The sequence below is a fragment of the Elephantulus edwardii genome, unplaced genomic scaffold, assembly GCF_000299155.1.
Source record: "Elephantulus edwardii isolate Elephantulus edwardi_28Jun2011 unplaced genomic scaffold, EleEdw1.0 scaffold00100, whole genome shotgun sequence".
In the NCBI taxonomy this organism is placed as follows: Eukaryota; Metazoa; Chordata; class Mammalia; order Macroscelidea; family Macroscelididae; genus Elephantulus; species Elephantulus edwardii.
Window position 1 is genome coordinate 1487157 of NW_006399850.1, and position 20491 is coordinate 1507647.

Below are 20491 nucleotides of genomic sequence, written 5' to 3' on the forward strand. Positions count from 1 at the left end.
TATACTGTGCTTTTGGTGGTGTTCGTCCCCCCCATCTAAGGTTCAAAGAGATAAACTCCAGGACTTCAATTTGTCTCAAAAACCCAGTCAATAAACAAATGAAACACTGATATTATGTAAGCTAGTATAAGAATAATACTGCTCAGTTTCCATACTGATAATTTTAAAAATGTTATGGCTGATTTATTGTTTCTCAAGCCTGCTTACTGTGAAACCTTACTACTAACAAGGTATCAATATGTGAACCTTGAAAAGTGTTTTATGTTCAGTAAATTAAAAAATATGGAACACAGATTCATTTTTACTTAAAAGATTTCAAAAGAACTTTAAATATGCACTATTATTTTTATGTATTTTGCTATAAATCTTTTAATATTTCCTGAACAATACTCTTTTTACATCAGCTTATTGCTACTGTTATTGTGTGCTGTTGAGTTGGAACCAACTTGTAGTTAGTGGGTTGTCAGAGGCAGTAAATTGAACAGAAGATTATCCATATTTCTCCTCCAGAGCAGCTGGTCGATTCAAACCATGTGCCTCTGGGTTGGTAGAACAGCACCTAATAACAACAGCTCCCTTGCTGTTGTCAGGGACCATCAAGTCAAGTATGACTCATAGGAACCCCATTAACAACAGATCCGAACTCTGAGCTATCCTGTGCCATCCTCACCATCTTTGATATAACTAAGTCCACTGTTGCAATCACAACCTAGTTCTTAGGGATTTCTGCTGATACTTTAAAATGACATTCTTCTTGCCACTCTGAAGTCATAGAGAAAAAAAGGTTTTAAGTAATTTTACAGGTACATATATATGCATATGCAGATAAAAAGCTAGAGGCAAATTTAAAATGTGTTAAAAGTATAAAATTTACTAATTTCTTAAAAATTCTGTATTTTTCATATACTATTCCATATATTCCACATTTTCCTAAGTTAAACATTTCTGTTTGACAATCAATTTTTCTTTGCTTTAATAATAAATCTCTCAACATTTAAATTTTTCAAGATATTATAAAAGATATTTTACTCTCATATGGGGAAAGTAACAACAAATGAAAGTGTCATTCAGAAAAATTAAATCTTTTCTAAACACTCTTTATAAAAACTCTTGTCTCTCATGAAATCAAAATGGTCACCTTTGTGAGTGTTCTATTTACTGCAGATTACTGATTTTCAAAGATACTTTTTAACCTAGTTAAAGTATTACTTTAGAAAAATTTCAAATCAAATACCTCAAACTTGCTTTTTATAACTTGAATATATATATGTATTTGAAAATATATATATACTTGAAAAAAAAATATATATACTTAAAACACATTTGCATTTGAGGTCAAATTTTCTATTTTATCATTATCATGTATCAATTAAATTGTAAACATCTGAAATTCTTTTTAATCATATTATGTTTTTTAAAAGTAATAGCTGAGCATCTATAAAAATACCACAGATGATAATATTCTAAAGTTAGGTTTCCTAATCAAAGTATACTAAAGTAGAAAGTACAAATGTCGTATTTCATACTTCTTTACTACCTCATAAGGCCAAATAAGAAAAAAATAAAATACTGCATTTTCGTTTACAGTATTTCCAAACAGAATAAAATAATAACCTGTTTCCAGATATATTTAACTCTCAATGATGTACCTCCATAAATGGGAGTTACCTTTTGATCTTGAGATTAAGGGAGGTAAAGTCACCTAAAATACCATTATTATTAACAACATACCTTGCCTCTGCATAGGCCTACAATTCATTAGTAACAGAAAATATGAGGGAGATTAAGTTATTTTTAAAACAAAAAAATTATGGACATTACTCAATTGAAGTAAAAAATTATTTTAACATAAAATTATTCACATTATTCAAAACTATTATCAATCATAACAATACAAAATTAAAAATCATTGATGATTCTATTCTACGTCACCTCTTCTGAGACATCTATTATGTCATAGATACATACTTTTAATCACCTGAAGGGAATCAAACATGAAGAGGAGAAATAATCTCGCATTTACAGTAAACACAACTGGACATTGGCACAGCACTAAACTTAGCACTTCCAGAATGAACTGCAAGGATAGCATTAGGGTTCAAATAACTCAAAATGTTGATTTCTCAATCACTTTCCCAATTTCCCATACCTCCCCCAAAGAAATTAACTTTGAAGAGTTTATTTGATTAAGCAAAATTTGAAAGCAGAAGAATTAAAAAGTGAAAAGGTGGTGCAGAAATTAGCAGAGGTGGCACTACCTGAAAGCTCATCAGAAAGGGGAGTGAGAACAATATCAGGCAAGAAGGGTTTGGAAGTATGGATCAGAACAGGAGCACTTTTAGCACTGCGTATATAGGCCGATGGCAGAGCACATTCACCAATGGATCGGCTTCTCATGGCTTTAAAAAAGGAAAAGAAAGAAGTGGGGAAGGAAAAAAGAAGAGTGACTATAATGAAAGGCTTGTGTCACAGAAAAAGCAGCAACAGAGAAAACTAAAAGATACAAAGGAAGAAAATTTAAATTAAAACATTTCAGCACGGCAAATACTGGCAAGCTGTAAGAAAAAAAAAATCAGAGAACATATGACATTTGAGTGTAAACTTTTTGATGTGAAGCAGGACAGTGCCATTTATTATTAGCATTTACAATGGTATACAGCATTTAAAACAGCGGACACTTTGGTACCTATTTTCTCAAAATCAATGTTAATGCACACTTTCTTCAAAATTCTAAAGTTACTGAGAATATATACAGTAAAGCATATAACAGTTTCTACATGCACAATTAGGTTAATACTGATTATATTCTTTGAGTTACACAACAATCTTCATCCTCTGTCTTGAAGTTAGTTCCTTCTGAATTAACATAAACTTAAATGCTCCCTAAAATACCTACATTAATCTTTTCAAGTCGTTGCTGTGAATTTGATCCCATAAATAATGCTCGAGGAAAATCTTCTTTAGTAGTTAAACTATTATTCCATTTTAAGAAGACTTCAAGTGTAAGGTTTAAAGACTATTTTAGGGCTTAGTTTCAGGAGTTCATGTATATTTGATATCCTGTTCTGTATTTTCTCTTTTGATTTGGATTCCTGCATAAAACCTTTGATAAAAATGTTCAGCATAGCCAGGCACCATCCAGTTGTGATCTCATGAGAAAGGAGGCAGTTGCGCACAGAGGCAATTAGCCACACATTTCATTATCTACATCTATTTCTGACTCTCCTACTCTGCTGCTCCAGGTGAACAGAGACCAACTGTTGTGCCCTGGCTTGGTTGCTTTTCACATTTGTTAAGATCATGAGAATTACACTACAATGTTGTAGTGTACCACTAAGTTGGATCCAACTCAGAGCTGACCCTCCAGAGTATTTTCAAGGTATGGGAGGATACTGCCAGTCTTTCTCTTGTGGAGCAGCTGGTGGATTCAAACCATGTGCCTCTGGATTGACAGCACAGCTCTTTATCACTAAGCCACCAGAGCTCTCTGCAACAAAACAGAAGACAAAAAGTACTAAACATATAGGGTAATTACCCGAGATGTTCCATAAAAGCATTACTCTAACCTCCAAACCATAAAAACAAATCCTATGGGGTGCTTGCACAATAAAGACCTCAGCAACTAGTCTTTTTTAATATTAAATACAAACTTTAATCAACAGAGTATATCAGATGAAATAATTTTTTGGTATTATGTTTAGCATTTCTCTAAGCAGTTTGACTCAAATTATTACCATCTTCAAATTTTTCCCCTTACAGAGTGTTCAAGTCACTCAGGTGGTTGATGTTGTTGTATAACCATCAAATCAGAAATAACCCACATCTGACCCTCCAGCAGATTTCAGAATCAGTATCACACAGGAGGAGACTGCCCATCTTTCTCCTGTGGAGGAGCTAGTGGATTTAAACAGTTTACCTCTGCATTAGCAGTACAATTCCTTAACACTAAACCACCAGAACTCCCTACAGTCACTCACAGGTCATCCTTTTTCTAAAACCTTATGTAATTAATAATTTTTAAATGTTATCTCGTAACTAGTCCTTTTTCCTGGTAGGAGAAGAACACTTGATTAAATTAATGAATCTTAGTTATATTAAAGTATAATATTATACATTTAAAAATTAAGGTGGAAACATGAAAAAGAAAATTTACAGTCAACAAGAAAAATCAGGTTCTGAGAAAAAATCATTTTATGCTTATTAAAAGTCTGAGCACATTATAAAAATTTTAAAATTAAAGATTTTAGAAAAACTTAAACCACTGAATTACTTTTTATATTAGATACTCTGAATTCTCTAGTAATTTGTTAAAAACAAAGTAAATAGTTTACAAAATCAAACTATTTAATTCAATAAGAAATAAAATACTATTTAAATTTCCACTTTTCAGAGAATTTTGAACCTTAATTGTAATGGGGTGGTTTGTTTTGGTTTTTTTTTTTTTCAATTAAATGAATATGTATCTCTTTTTATCTATGAATAAACCAAATCAAACCCATTGTCATTTAGTCAATTCCAACTAATGGTGACCCTCTATCGGGTTTCTGAAGCTGTAAATCTTCCTAACAGCATTTGCTATATAAAGCCTTTTATTATTTAGATCATCTAAATTCAATTCAAGAACATTTTGTTTCTTCTATCAAATACTTCTTTGCTTTTGAGTAATTTGTATTTGAATGTATAAATATCTCATTTTACTATTTAACAAGGTGCCGCACACTTTTAAATTGACAACGTGCTTAGAAACACATTTTGCCATCATTTGTGGCAACGTACTAACATTATTTACAGCATATTACACTCTAACCAACCTTAGAATATTAAATGAAAGACATGATTAGTGAATGTATGAAATTTTTAAGTATATTTTTTATTTAGCCCTTATAAAGTTATTAAATGTTTGAAAAGTTTTTAAACACAAGCAAAAGGATCCAGTTTTAATTTCGTTGTGAATGGGTGCGACTGCTCCTCATTTAGAAGCCCCCAAATGAACATGAAAAGGTGTCATAGGAGGCTGAAATTCTTCTACAGCAAAAGCACAATTCTGTCTTCTTTTATTCACAAAGTACACAGTCATTTTCAGAAGCCAGTCCAGATGTCAAGTTCTTTACTTAGAAAACAGCCAAACCACTCAGTAGGAATGTCTTGGAATTCCATTTGTTCCACAATAATCCTGCACACTGTGGCTCTGCTCCCATCTCCCTGTCCCAGTGAAGCTTCTCAATTCCCAAAGAAAGTCCTGATTCTCCACAGTCTCTGCATCCAGCTCCATCTCACTCCCAAAGAGTGAACAACTATCCAAGGGCAAATTTTACATTTTTCCCTGAATATTTTATGCTTTCTCATATCAGTATCACACTGTAAGTATTGCTAACATTGTTGACTTCCTTTTCTTCCTGATCAACTCCATCATATTTGAAAAGTCATCTCATCTCATCAATGAAATTTCTGACTCTATACATAACTAATTAACTTGCTGACAGCAGTGCAATAAACAATATTGGTGAAATTTCCTGCTTTTGCAAAGCTTACAATCTGATTTTACTGAATTTAATGTTGTCATGTCAGTCTCTTCAACACTTAAAATATAAGAACTATATTAGTTAATCTTTTTTTATCTAGTACTTGTAACATGTTGTTGTTGTTATGTACTGTTGAGTCGCTTGTGACTCATAGTGACCCTATGTACAACAGCCCTAAACCCTGCTGTCCTGTACCAATCGCATTGTCTGACACTCCCATCCCAATTACCCCAGTCACTGAATCAATCCACCACTCAGTAAATCTTTGCTAAATGAGTATGTTTGAGTACAAGTCTATAATAATAATTTTCTAAAATAATCATTCACTATTTTATTGCAAACATAGAAAATTTGAAAAAACTAGCATTAACCAAATAAAAATGTATTTCATAATTTATTATGAATATATTTTTCAAAAAATTTTGAAAAGGACATATATTGTATGAGTCTACTACTATAAAAAGCTGAAGAAAGGTTTTACTGCAAATAAAGAAACTCTTTTTTGATGGTTTCCATGGATGGGAAGGGAGAAAAATGGGGAGGGGGAATCAGGAAATATAAATATAAATATAAATATATATATAAAAGGAAAGGCAATATACAGTACAGGGTTGATCAGCTTAATACCAATAAAGAAAGAGGTAAAATGGTACACAAGAGTTAACATTTAAAACACTATGACATATACAATCCTATAATATCATCAATAATAAACATTAATCTGCAAATAGATATATAGGCAGACACACAGAATGAACATATATGGGCAGGTAAAAGGGAGAATATCCATGACTATGTACAGTTTTGACAAATGGTACTTTCTTCTTCCTTTTCAATTATTAATAATTTTAATTTAAGTTTACAAAGAATTTGGATTTCCATTCACTTATTTTTGCACTTTTCTCCCTGCCCACCCCCTCCCCCAAGTTCATTCTTCTCTTTGAAATGTAAAATTCTTTCATTGTTATATAATCCCTCCACCCAAGTATTTCTAAAGTCACAGAATATTATACACACACACACATACACCCACACCCACAAGCATTTAGGTAGCACCAACAGGGCAAAATTATGTAAATCCTGGTTCTGGGGCCTCAGGAACATAGAGTCTGAGACTATTATGGTTAAATTTCTCTATCATTGATATAAAATGATAGCATTCATATAGTCAATATGGAGTTGTGCTGCTCATCCAAAGGCAGATAATTTGAATCTACCAGCTATGAGTTGGTTCTGACTCAATGGCAATGAGGTATGAGGCTGTAACATTAAAATGTTTTTTAACATTAAAATTTTTAAGTAAATACTACAAACTATTTGTATGTAGTTTTGCTCCAGTGAATATATATATATTTGTTGTTGTTGATTGTCGTCAAGTCGAGTAGCCACTCCTGCTTCCAAACCTGTTTTACAACTGAGAGCTCCACCAAATACTGTCCACATTGGGGAAACCATTATAGTATTTGATATCCCTATGGCATAAAGTTCAGTATCACAGCAAACCCAGGTTACTTCATATAGCACACTAAGAGTGATGTGCAAAGTGGGAGAGTGTTCCTCCAGATATAACTGCACTAGTCTCATTTAGCAGTGGTTAAATATTGTCAAGTTGAATTCGACTCAGAGTAAGCTTTGCACAAAAGACCTGAGTATTCATCAAGAAAAGACTTTCTTCTTCAGAACAAATGCCACTATCACAACTAAGGAAATTAACAATTACTCTGAAATATCATCTAATAGTGCATCCATATGTGTTCAAAGTTAGCAATTACGATTTTTTTCTTTGAAAACCACATCTGAACAAAGCTTCATGCACTGTGTTTGAGTTTTGTCTATTTAGTTTCTTATATCAACTGGGATCCCATCGATTCAATTATTGGGGCCTTATTTTTGCAAATTCCTTTAGAGCAGCTTGAACTCATTCCTTGCTGACTACTAGTTCTATATATACAGTATTTCCTGAAATATTTCAATGCTGGCCAGTTGTTTTTGGTACAGTGATTCTGTGTATTACCTCCATCTTCTTCTGATGTTTCGTGGATCACTGAAGATCTTGCTGATAGCATCTCTAAGTACCACAACTTGAGACTTGGATTTGTTTTTTTAGTTTTTTCAGTTTGAGAAATGTCAAGGAAGTTCTTCTCCTTTTATTCTCCAATTCTAGGTATCTGCATATTCTGTTACAATAGTTAGCTTTTTCTTCCAGAGCTCCTTTTGATATCTTCTGTCCAGCTATTTTACTTCAAGATGCACTTAACTCAAACCATGGTGTTTTCAATCACTAGCTTTGCTACTGAGAGCTGGAAAATTAATAAGGATGACAGCATAAAAATTGATTCCTTTGAACTGGTATTGGAGAAGAGTACTGAATATTCTATGGACTGCCAAAAGAGCAAACAAATGTATCTTGGAGAAGATGCAGCAAGAATGCCCTTTAAAGGCAAGAAGGGCAAAGCTTTGTCTCATTTACTTAACACATGTTGCTAGCAAATGCTGTTCTTTGCAGGACATCATGCTTTAAAAGGTGGAGGCCTGGTGGAAAAGAGAAGACCTTCAACCAAGTGGAAAGACACAGTGACTGCAACAATGGGCTTGAGCATATCGGAGATTGGGAGGTGAGCACAGGATAGGTCAGGGTTCAGATCTGTTGTTCACAGGTCTCTAGGAGTTGTACTCGAGTCAACAGCATCTAACAATAACAACATATCTAAAACAGACGCTCATCACCATCATTCCTGAAAATTCTTTTGTCTTCCTGGAAAGGATAGGCCAGTTGTCTCATAAAACATATTACATTTTATTTCAGTTTCATCATCTCCTCAAAACATATGACTTATTACTCTATTTCCTGTTTATTACAAACTGAAGGTTGGGCATATGTCCAGGTCGCTGCATTGTAAATGTCTACTGCCATTAATAAACATGATATAATCTGTAGGATGATCCTCAGTAACATGCAGCCATCTGGTGGTTTCTAAATTAAAATTTTTTACCTAATGGGTTTAGTATCTACTGATTATCCTTACTAAAATCAATTATAAGATATTACAAAATGACTAATTTCCTAATTTCATTTTTTTATATTTACTAGCTTAAAATGTTTTAAAAAAAAAAGCTTTAGTTACACCTCATCCCTACACATGCATACACTTTAAAAAATTTAAGTATAATTATTTCCTAAGCACCTAAACTTGGACAATAAGTAAGGATGACAAAAGAATTACTGATGCCTTTGAGTTGTGGTATTACAGAATAGTTCTGAATATCTCAGGGTCTACCAAAAGAACAAGTAAGTCTGTCTTGAAGGAAGTGTAATCAGAGTGTTCGTTAGAGGCAAGGATGGTGAAATTAAATTAATCACATACTTTAGGTATGCTGTCAGGAGGGTCCAGCTCTTGGTAAAAGACATCAAACTGGGAGAGGAAGAGGGTCAGCAAAAGAAAGGAAGACTCTCAACAAGACAGACTGACAGAGTGACTATAGCAATTAACTCAAGCATATAGCAGATCATGAGGATAGCACAGGATAGGGCAAAGTTCAGATCTGTTGTTCAGAGGGTCATTAAAAGTCAAAGTCAACTTGAGAGCACCTAAACAACATATTAATACATGTTTCATATTCAATACATCTTGACTTCATCGCCTAGCACTCTTTCCTTTCCATATTCCACTTCAGTTACTCGGCCTCCGCATATTTCATCAAACATCCAAGGGCACTCTTGTCCTGGGGCTTTGACATTTTGCCTTCACCCTAGGTTGCTTTTCCTCTATATGTTCACTTGACTCATTCTCTCATGCCAGTCAGGTCTCTGTTCTAATAGGCCTTCACTTACCCTCCTAGCTAAATTAGTCCTATGTCCCCATCTCTATCGTGATGAGGGTAGCTCTTGTGGCCTTGTGCTAAAGTGCTGCACTGACTACTCAAAAGGCATGCTGTTCAAATCCACCAGTTGCTTCTTGGGAGAAAGATGGGCAATTTTTGAGTCAGTCCTCACTCAATGGCACATAACAACACCCTGTTGATGTAGTGTGTTACAAATCTGGCTGCTAATTTTAAGTCTACATTTCAAATCCACCAGTTGCTCCTTGGGAGAATGACATTCTCTTCCTCTAAATATATACAGACTTAGAAACCCAAAGAAAGCTTGCCATGAATCAGAATTAATTGATTGGCAGTAGATGTTCTTTCTCTCTTCACTTTCTAGAAGACTCTGTGTGGTACTTATATTTGGGTGCTCAATTGCTAAACAAAAATATTGGTGAGTCAAATATATCATAAGCGTCTCAAAAGAAAGGCACTACTTTCAAAATATCATAGCTATCAAAAACATCATAGAGCGAGAACAAGGGGTATACCATCTTTAACACATGAGATTGCCATTAAACAGAAATGACTGCATAACAATAGAATTACTCTGAATTACTCTCTAGTTCCTTACCCTGTGTTTTCTCCTTTCATAGTATTTCAGTAGTTCAAACCTATCTGCTGCTCCACAGGAGGAAGATGCACATGCAGTCCTCTCTCCTGTGACTTAACTTTCTCTGAAAATCCACTTGAGGGGCACTATAAATCAGTTCCAACATAACAGCACCCAATAACAATTTACTGCTAAGTTTATTTATGTCTGTTGAGTATCTTCCTTCACTAAAACTGTCGGCACCAACAGACTTTGTTTTTTCACAATTTTATCTTCAATGTTTAAAAGTGCTCTTTTCTATGTTGTTGCCATCCAGTTTCAACTGACTCAGCTGACTCTACAGAGGATTTTTTTCAAAGGCTATAAATTGCAACTCTCTGTGTGTGTGTGTGTGTGTATGTGTATGTGTAAGGAATGCTTACCTTTCTCCTGCAGAGTTGCTAGAGTGAGTGAACCACCAGCCTTGTAACTAGAAGCACTCCTTAATTACTAGGCTATTACAGTACTTGCTCTGTATTTATTGGTTGGTGGCTTCCCCTATCCCCACAATACTGTATATATTATGACAGTTGCTAGATATAGAAAATATCTTTAGAAAAGCATTAAGAAATATGTAATGATGATGGCATCTAGTGAAGTAAGCAAGAGGGATGGAGGTAGTGGTGAGAGACAGATTTAATTAAATGCATATACTTTATCATAGTGAACTTTTAAACTATGCACATTCCTTAAACCTTAGAAAAAAAAACTGTAATTAAGGAAATTTAAGGTAACAAATGTTCTTATAACATACAGAAGGCAGCTCTGGTGGTCTACTGGAAAGATCCTGTTCCTGTTTCCTCTTTCCTAATATATATGGTCACCATTCCTTCTTCTTGTTGTTGTTATGTGCCGTCAAGTTGTTTGTGACTCATAGCGACCCTTTGTACAACAGCTCTGAAACCTGCTCTATCCTGAGACAGCCTTATATAGTCTCTGACAGACCCACCCTCACTACCCCAGTCACTGAGTCACTCCATCTCATTAAGGGTCTTCTTCCTCTCTTGCATTGTCCCTCTACTCTCCCAAGCATGATGTCCCTTTCTAAGGACTGGATCCTCCTTGCAACCCAAGGTAGTACCTTGTATGCCCAAGGTATGCCAGACAAAGCTTCAGAATCCTTGCTTCCAAGGAGCAGCCTCGTTTCACCCTCTCCAGACTGAACCTGTTTATTCCCCTAGCAATCCATGGCACATTCAAAACTCTTCTCCAGCACCACAGTTCAAAGACATCAATTCTCCTTCTATCATCCCTAGTCACTGTCCAGCTTTCTGATGCATAGTAAGTAACTGCGAAGACCGCGGGCTGGGTCAAGTGTACCTTAGTCTCCAGACTGACAATCATTGCTCTTGAGTACTCTGGAGAGGTCCCTAACAGCAGACTTTCCCAATGAAATTAATCTTTTGATTTCCTTGCTGCTGGCACCAAGAGTGTTGATTGTGGAGCCAAGCAAACTGAAGCTGTTAACAATCTCAATCTCCTCATTTCTCAATGAGGACCATCATTCCTAACAACATTTTAAATGTTTTAACTTTTTGATAGGCTTGTTCTAAAGAATTAGCCAGACAAAAGTTTCTTTGACCCTGGTACCAGAGTAATCAAAGTTAGATATGAATTTATGATGTATAATTTATTCAGTATACAGCTTTTCTGAAAGACAAGGGAAAAAGGAGGATAACATGTTAACACTGTGTGTTGTTATGTGCTATCAAGTCAGAACAGACTCACAGCTGACCCTCCAGCAGGTTTTCAGAGGCTGAATGTCACATGGGAGGTGACTGTTCATTTCATTCCTGTGAAGGAGCTAGTGTACTTGAACCATATGGCTTTGTATTGTCAGCACAAATTCTTACCAAGTAGTGCACCAGAACTCCCTTAAGAGAGACTCCTTCTTTTTAAAGAACTAATGGAACTTTATTCTTCCTTAACCTTTATCTTCCCCAGTAAATGTACATAAATTACTTTTATAATTAGAAAGGGGAGGGGAAGGCAACAACAAAATGAACTTCCAGATTTACACAGGAAAAAGTGAGCAAAACTTTAAACCTAAAAGAATTACTACTTTCTAATAAGTACACAAGTATTTTCTGTAAATGTGATATGAATGAAAAAATAAAAGAGAATTACATTAGTTTCATTTTATCAATATTCTTTATCCTTTCTGAATTTTCTTCTTCCAGCTTGATGTTGTTTGGTGTACCAGAGTCAGAAGTGACCCATAGCTGACCCTCTAGCAGGATTTCAGAGGCAGTTAATCACATGGGAGGAGACTGCCCATCCTTTTCCTGTGGCAGGGTGGCCTCTTAACCATGTGCCTTCGGAATTGCAGCGCATCTTTTTGCCACTAGGTCACCAGTGCTCCCATTTGAATGATAAAATATAATGTTATATTTATAGTGAAAAAATTATTTTGAAAATATGATAATCTCAAAACATTTTAAAGTAATCACAATTTTTAATTCTTTGAAAAACTTTTTTTCACTTTAGCATTTTTGTTTCTTCCTTTCAAAATCTAATTCTTAACATTTAGAACACATCATTTGAAGGAAGACGTGGTTGCTGCTGATAGGTACTATCGAGTTCACTCTGATTCACAGTGATCTTATGCAAACCAGAACAAAACCCTGCCCAAACCTTCTCCATCCTCACAATCCTGCTGTGCTTAAAATCCAATTTTTCAGCCAATGTGACAATTCATCTCAGTGAGGGACTTCTTTTTGCTGATTTCCTATTTTACCAAGCATGTTTTTGTTGTCTAGAAACTGGCTTCCCCCAATAATAAGCCCAAAGTACATAATGAGACAAAAATCTCACCATCCTAGCTTCTAATGAACACTCTACCTGTACTTTTTTATAAGACAGTTTTCTTCTTTTAGTAGCCCATGGTATATCCAATATTGTTCACCATGTTTTTAATTGTTTTTAATTAATTGGCTTTCTTATAGGTTACCACTAAATGAAGATACAGTCTCATGAAAACTATTTTCTGTAGAATCAAAGATTATAAAACTTTAAACAATTTCCAATAATTTTGCTTCAGCAATGTCAAGTATTATCATTCTCACTTAGACAAATGAAGTACCTATCACCTAGCAATCTTTAACTGTTCAAAGTTACCTACCTAGTTAGTGATGAAATAGAGAATAGGAAAAGGCAAGAACAAAATCCTTTTGTAATTGCAACACTCTAGGGAGCACTATTGGCTTAGAAGCAAAAAGCCATGCTGCAATTCTGAAGGTAACCAGTTCGATTACACCAGCTGCTCTGTGAGAGAAGGATAGGTGGTCTCCTCCCGTGCTATTAACTACCTTTGAAAATCCGCAGGAGGGTCAGGTATGAGTCGGTACAGACTTGCTGGTACACAACAACAATTACAACTCAAACCATGTTAAAAAAAAATTCTGACAGGCAAAGATGGTAGTTAGGTTCACAGTATACGCCAAGTGGTCCTAAGTACAGACATTCTTTTATTATTGTTTCTTTATTCTCTTTCCCAGGTTACAGAAATGTTGCCCCCGTCCGTCAAAACAGCAAGGAAGTTAGAAAGGGACTCCACCACATTCCCAGATATCTAGCACTTGTTGTTTGCTGTGGTTAGGTGCTACTGAGTTAGGTATGATTCACAGCAACCTTGTGAACAACAAACCTGAAATTTGTACTATCCTGTGCCAGTCTCATAGTTTCTGGCACAGTTGGGCTCATTGTTGCAGTCACTGTGTCAATTTATGTCATTTGGGATCTTCCTCTCTTTTGCTGACCTTTCCAAGCACGATGCCCCTTTTGAAGGACTATACTCTATACTCTCCTAGCAACATGCCCAAAGTATGAAAGAGGAAGTTTCACTATCTTTGCCTCCAAGTCTAGCTGCACTTTTTCCGAGAAATAGGTTTGTCCTTATGGCAGGCAGTCCATCCGCCACTAGGGGGCAGAAATTCCTCAATGGGAGCCTGTAAACCCAACATTAAATAAACATCAACTTCAGCTCTTGACATCAGCAACCATAATTTTTCATGTTTATGGGTACATTCACTTAACATACACTATACCAATTAAAGCATAAGTTCTAAAAAGTGAATCACAACTACCCCTCTCTGATTCTGATTCATTGTATAATTAGAGACATCTATAATGAAGTACAAAAATTTATGATGTAAATTAAAATCTTAAGGCATAAAAAGAGAAGTAACAGCTTTTGTGGATGATCCTTAACTAGCAATTGGAAAAAAGAAGTTATTCATCCAATGGAAAAAAACATCAACTGATAATAAAACTGCTTCAATACATACACCATTTTTATGACTTAATAAATGTACAAAGACACTAAGGATTATAAATGCAATGTCCTGTGGAATCTCACAATTTTAAGGACCACATACCAACAGTTTTTTGCCGCACTATACTCCTCGCCTTTTCAGTTCCTGGGGAACCAGTGGTTGTTGCACTTCTCTGTCTCATTGGCGCTTGGCCAGGCTGATCACGGCTCCATCCTCTAGAAAATGACTTGTCGACTGATACTTTCTGAAATTCATGTCCAACTCCTAGGAATGAAGTTTCAATCTTACTTAGTTATCATCACTTGAATAATCTTTTAAATTATATGTAATAACCAAAAATAACAATTTGTTCCACATATGACTTCCCTTAGATTCTCATATATACTCGGAATGAATTAACAAGTAACAAGATTAAAAGCTATGTATTTTAAGATCTCTCTGAAATTCAATACATGTAAAAGTATATTTATTCAGAAATTCTTGTATTGTTTTAAAACTACACCAACAATTTATTATTAATTCTATCACTCAATTTATACTAGACATGAAACATCAGGAAAAAGAGAGACAGGAAAAGAGCTAGTAAATAGCCATTCTGTGATAAAGATTACTAAATCTATAAACAGAAATAATAGCCACTTAAGAAATAATCTAGGGCAAAGTAGTATAAAAAAATACTCAATACACTGGTCAAAAAGTTATTAAGAAATATGACTTAGATATAATCTCAAACTAGCAAATAATTATTATTAACACATTAAGGGTAATAAAAACATGAAGTATTGTCAAAATCACTGTTACTGCCACTTCCATCATTTTTTAACATTAGATATATATATATTTAACTTTTAGGAAATGTCAATTTTTAGGGAAAATACAAAATGCTATCAAAGGAATGCTGTCTCTATAATGTTTTATAGACTTCTGTATGCTTTTCATAGTAATATAAAGTCACCTTTTAACAACAAAAAATGCTTTTTATAAAACACATTTTCTAAGTTTCTACTTTGGTTACTTAACTTTAATTAAGACTCTGAGTTACTTATGAAATCAGTTATATACAAATCGGAAAATTTGTTTCTTATAAAAATATTACAGCAGCTTTGTTCACAATAGCAAAGAGCTGGAAACAACCCAAGTGCCCATCAACGAATGAATGGCTAGAGAAGCTGTGGTATAGTCATACAATAGAATACTATGCAGCATTGAAAAACAAGGTACTCATTAAATATTATGCAAAGTGGATGACTCTAGAGGACATTATACTGAGTGAAGTATCTCAGTCGCAAAAGGACAAATATTGCATAGGGCCATTGTTGTAAAATAGGACTGACATTGGGGTTGAGGGTAGACAGAAAAGGAGGGGAAGAATGACGTATACTGCACTGAAAAATATTACAGCGTGTTCAATAAAAATTGCAAGATATCTTCATGTTTTATTGTTAGAAATTTTCAGCTTTCCGGGTACATGGATAAGGAAAAAAATTAACAGTAAACATGTCTCTAATCCTCACTTCCCTCCATGAAGTTGTTTTCCCCAATTTAACAATCTGTGAAAGGGTTTACAGGTATCTCTGTGAATAGTTCTTACCTTTCCCTTTGTGCTTCTTTTGTTTCTGTTCACTTAATTTATCCAATGGTAAATCACTGAGATCCAAGCTATATAAATTTCTAGCTAGAACTTTAGTTAGTGTCTCCATAGTCAGTGACCATTCAGTGGCCAATTCTTCCCAATAAGTCAATGACGACAACACGGAGAGTAAATCATCCCAAAGTTCTCGAGAGATGTACACATTTAGATTTGCTTTGATCCAGGCAACTATAAGGGTCTATAAAGATAACCAGAAATAATACTTTTAGTGTATGACCTCAACACGGTTTTTTTTTAAATTACCTAAAAACAAACATATAAAATTTCAAAATCACAGAATATACATGATCCTTTCTTGGTAAGTAATAGCAAAAAGAAATTCATGTTATCATTACTATCCACTATAAATTTTATGTCAACAACTGCCAAACTCCATTAACACAATTTCCCCAAAGAACTTACAATTTCCTTATAGATTTAACTATCCTTTACGCTTAATTCATCTTATAGAACTGTATGAATGCTCCGTAAAGCCTTAAGCTTAGAGTTTTTTAAGATGGCACAGGAACAGCCAGGGTTTCAATCTGTTATACAAAACTGACTAAAAGGTACCTAACAACAACATACTATGAAATAGTTAATGGTTACTGAACTAAAGTCATAAAATATATTTCCAGAATTAAAGATGGAAATCACTGGCTACCTATCTTGGAAAATTATTTCTAGAAGGAAGATAAATGGCCTAATGAGAATTGCCAACCTAACAGCAGGAAGTTCAAATCAACCTGCTACTCCAACGGAGACAGGTTTAAAAAAAAACCCAAACCTGTTGTTGTTATGTGCTGTTGTGTCGACTGTGACTCACTGTTGTGTGTCATCAATTCAGAAGTGACCTGTAGCTGACCCTCCCTCAGGTTTTCAAGGGCACTAAATCGCATGGGAGGAGACTACACATCGTTCTCCCGAAGAGCAGCCTCTGGATTCAAGTGGCGTGCCTTTGGGATTGCAGTGCAGATTCCTACCACTAAGCCACCAGGGCTCCTTGACAATCTTCATTTTAAGGACTCGCCCTTCCTATCAATACGCCGAAGGTATGAAACAAGCTTTTCATGATTTGTGCCTCTAAGAACCACCTTGGTTGCACCTTCCCCAAGATAGTCTTTATTTGTTCTTTTGGCATTCTATACCATATTCAGTATTCTTTTACAGTAACAACTCAAAAGTATCAATTCTGTCATTCTTATTCAGGTACACCTTAGTCTTTAAACTGTCATCACTGCTCCTGTGGAGAGATCCTTGACAACAGATTTCTAAATGCAACATGTCTTTTGACTGCAGGTACCAAAGCGACTGTGAATCCAAGTAAGATGAAATCATTGATAATGATTTATACACACACACACACACAAACATATATATCATACACCAAGTAAAAACTTTGTCTTTTAGAAGCAAGAATGCTCTTATCTTCATTATCTGGTAGAGAAATCATTTTTCACTATGAATTAGGATGACTTTTTACCCAGATAATTATTTTCAATAAGCACCTTGATTTTACTTATATAGAATGTATGCTTTCTCTCAGACAATATTTTAAAAAGAATATTGATGTAAGAAAATTATAACTTATCAAGTAATAAGTATTGAAAACTTGTCAATGTTACCAGGTAAATCCAGGGTTATTTTTCTTTTCCTACTCTCAGGTAAATTACTTCATAAATTGGTCTACATGTATGTTATTCATATGACATCATCTGTCTTAAAAATAATTTTGTAACTATAGTTAATGAAGTAACAAACTATGAGAAATTTAAAAAAAGCTTTTATCACTAGATTAGCTATAACAATGAGGAAAGTAATAAAAAAGCTAAAATAGTCAAAAGGAATTTAGATAATAAGTACAACTGGTTATGTAGAATATTTTAATTACAACATGTTTTTAAAAAGCAGCAACAAAACTTAAAAAATTATTCCGAGCCAATGTAGAATATAGGATAGGTAATCTTATATATATACACATACACATACACATACACACACACACACACACACACACACGTATTTATGTATCTACATTCTCATATACATATTTGTAATTGTGTACCACTGAGTCAAAAGGACATTCCAGCAGGCTTTCTGAGGCAGTTAATTGGCTAATTGCCCAGGAGACTGCTGGTGCTTCTTTTGCAGAGCAGCTGTGGGATTCAAACCACATGCCTCCAGAGCTCCTATATATTGATTCAGTGACTGGGGTAATGGGGTAGGTGTGTCATAGACAGTAAAACTGGCACAGGATAGAGCAGGGTTTAGGGCTATTGTACAAGAGTCACAGGCACATAACAACAAGTTGTTGCATACCATCAAGTCTGAACCAACCCACTGCTGACACTCCAGTGGGTTTTCAAAGGCAGTTAACTGTATAGTAGGAGATTGCCAATCCTTCTCCCACGGAGCAACTGGAGGACTTGTAACAAATGCCTCTGGGATTGCAGTGCAGCTTCTTGCAACCAGGCCACTAGAGCTCACTATAAATGTGTGTGTGTGTGTGTGTGTGTGTGTGTGTGTGTGTGTGTGTATGTCATATATGCATATATATATATGTCATAAGACAAATTATCATCAATCTGTAAAAAGCTTTTATCTCAGACTTATTTTCTCCATTTTTTAAAAAATTTTATTTATATTCATTCACTGTTGCGCGTTTTCTTTCCTCTCCTTCCCTACCCGTTTTTCCAGTCCATTTTCTTTTTTTCCCCAGTCCATTTTCTAATGAACCTTTTGTTCCAGATTATTGTTGTATTTCCTCCACTCTTATGCTAGAAAATAAATTTACACAAAGGGCAAAAAAGTTTATTGAAAGAACTTTCTACTTAGCACTATAAAAGATCTTTGTTGTTGTTGTTATTGTTGATTGCCTTCAAGTTGAGCATGACTCATACCAACCCTAGGAATAAAAAAAGCCCTGAAGCCCCTCGACTATCGACATTTATCAAAGTTTATGAAGTTTTCAGAGGCACGTTATTTAGGAAGTGGATGCTGTTCCTGCTTCCAAATCTGTCATAGTATGTTGTTATTATGTGCCATTGAATCGCCTGCGAGGTATAGCGATCCTACGTATAGCAGCTCTGAACCCTTCCCTGTCTAGAGCCAAGTCTTACTAATCCCGACACAACAACCTCCATTGCCCCAGTTACTGTAATAATCTATCTCATCCAGGGTCTCCCTCTCCTGTGCTGTCCGTCCACCCTACTGAGCAAGTTGTCCTTCTTCAAGGACTGTTCTCTCCTGGCCATGTGATTTCCTGAATGCTGGTGTTGATTGTGGATCCAAGCAAGCTGTAATTGCTAACAATCTCAATCTCTTCTCCATCTATCATGGTGCTGCCAACTGGCCCAGTAGTGAGAATCTTGATCTCCATGATGTTGTGCTTCAATTCAATTCATATTGAAGATTACAGTCCTTGACCTTTTGCAGCAAGTGCTTCAGGTCTTCTTCAGTTTCAGCAAGCAAGGTTGTGTCATCTGCTTATCATAGGTTGTTCATAAGTCTTCCTCCAATCTTGATTCTACACTCCTCCTCATAAAACCCTGCTTCCCAAATGATCTGTTCTGCATAAAGATTGAAAACATATGGGAACAGGATACATTCTTTCCTGATTTTTGAACCATGAAGTGTTTTCTTGCTCTGTTCTGAGGACTGCTTCTTGGTCCAAGTATAGGTTTTGTATAAGCATGATCAAGTGTTCAGTCTCAAATCTACTTCAGGTCCAAGGGTCAAAACACTATCACAGTTTCAAATCTAGAAAAGACGAGTCTGGACCTTGGTATTTTCACATTGTGTCAGCAATGTAAACTGAGACAGTAAGTCACAGAACGTAGCAGAAGCTCTGTGGCCAGGATCTTCCCTCAGTATTGACTCAAGTAAAAATCTTTCTCTAAAGTTGGTATATAGGATTTGGACTTAAATCCTCCTAAACAAGAGATGGACAGCAGAGTGAGAAACAAGCAGTAGTGTGTAGTGCAAGGCATGACAGAAGTGACTAGTAATCTTATTAAGAGGTAGCTGGGGAAGGGAGGGTTTGACCAGGTAGCCCAATGTGCAAGGTATGGGGACGTAGCAGGGAAAGGGTAACGACAAGTCTTCAGTATAAAATAATCTCAAATTTAAAGTGTTCCCAATATTTAAGTTGAGATCTCAATGAATCTTTTAAAAAATCAAACAAACAAAAAATACATGACCTTGCATTTCTTTTTAGAGATATCTCTTTTTAGAGAGCTCTAATGATCAAGTGGTTAAGGAGTTGTACTGCCAATCCAAATGGTGGTTCAAGTCCACCAACTTTTCTGTGGTAGAAAGATAAGCAATCTCTTTCCACGCAGTTTACAGCAACTGAAACCCTGCTGGAGGGTCAGCTATGAGTTAATTCTAACTTGACAGCACATAACAACCACCACCATCATTTATTTCTCTAGCTATTTACTGATTTATTTTTATTGCCTGGAAGAGTGGTCCTGCAAGTCGACCTGCCAAAGTCATGGTTTTTTTCCCCTGGGACTGCAGAAAAGCTTGTGATGGCATCTTCAGTACAGATTCGGTGACTCTGAGCAACACAAGCAGCATCTGTTCCCTTGAAATAAAAAGACAATTA

The 20491-nt window shown here is 35.3% G+C and overlaps 1 protein-coding gene across 5 annotated transcripts in view; it reads right to left on the reverse strand.

Annotated features, from left to right (window-relative positions):
• Positions 1 to 20491, reverse strand: part of RALGAPA1 (Ral GTPase activating protein, alpha subunit 1 (catalytic)) — a 391173-nt gene that overhangs the window by 245145 nt on the left and 125537 nt on the right. For 4 of the 5 annotated variants that reach the window (XM_006891556.1, XM_006891558.1, XM_006891557.1 and 1 more), the window contains exons 14-16: positions 20341 to 20470; positions 15844 to 16081; positions 14355 to 14516 (exon numbers count right to left, since the gene is read on the reverse strand). In XM_006891556.1, the coding sequence (XP_006891618.1) occupies positions 14355 to 14516; positions 15844 to 16081; positions 20341 to 20470 (530 nt within the window). Of the gene's footprint in view, positions 1 to 2258; positions 2400 to 14354; positions 14517 to 15843; positions 16082 to 20340; positions 20471 to 20491 lie in introns of all 5 variants that reach the window. The other variant, XM_006891554.1, reaches the window with a different exon arrangement.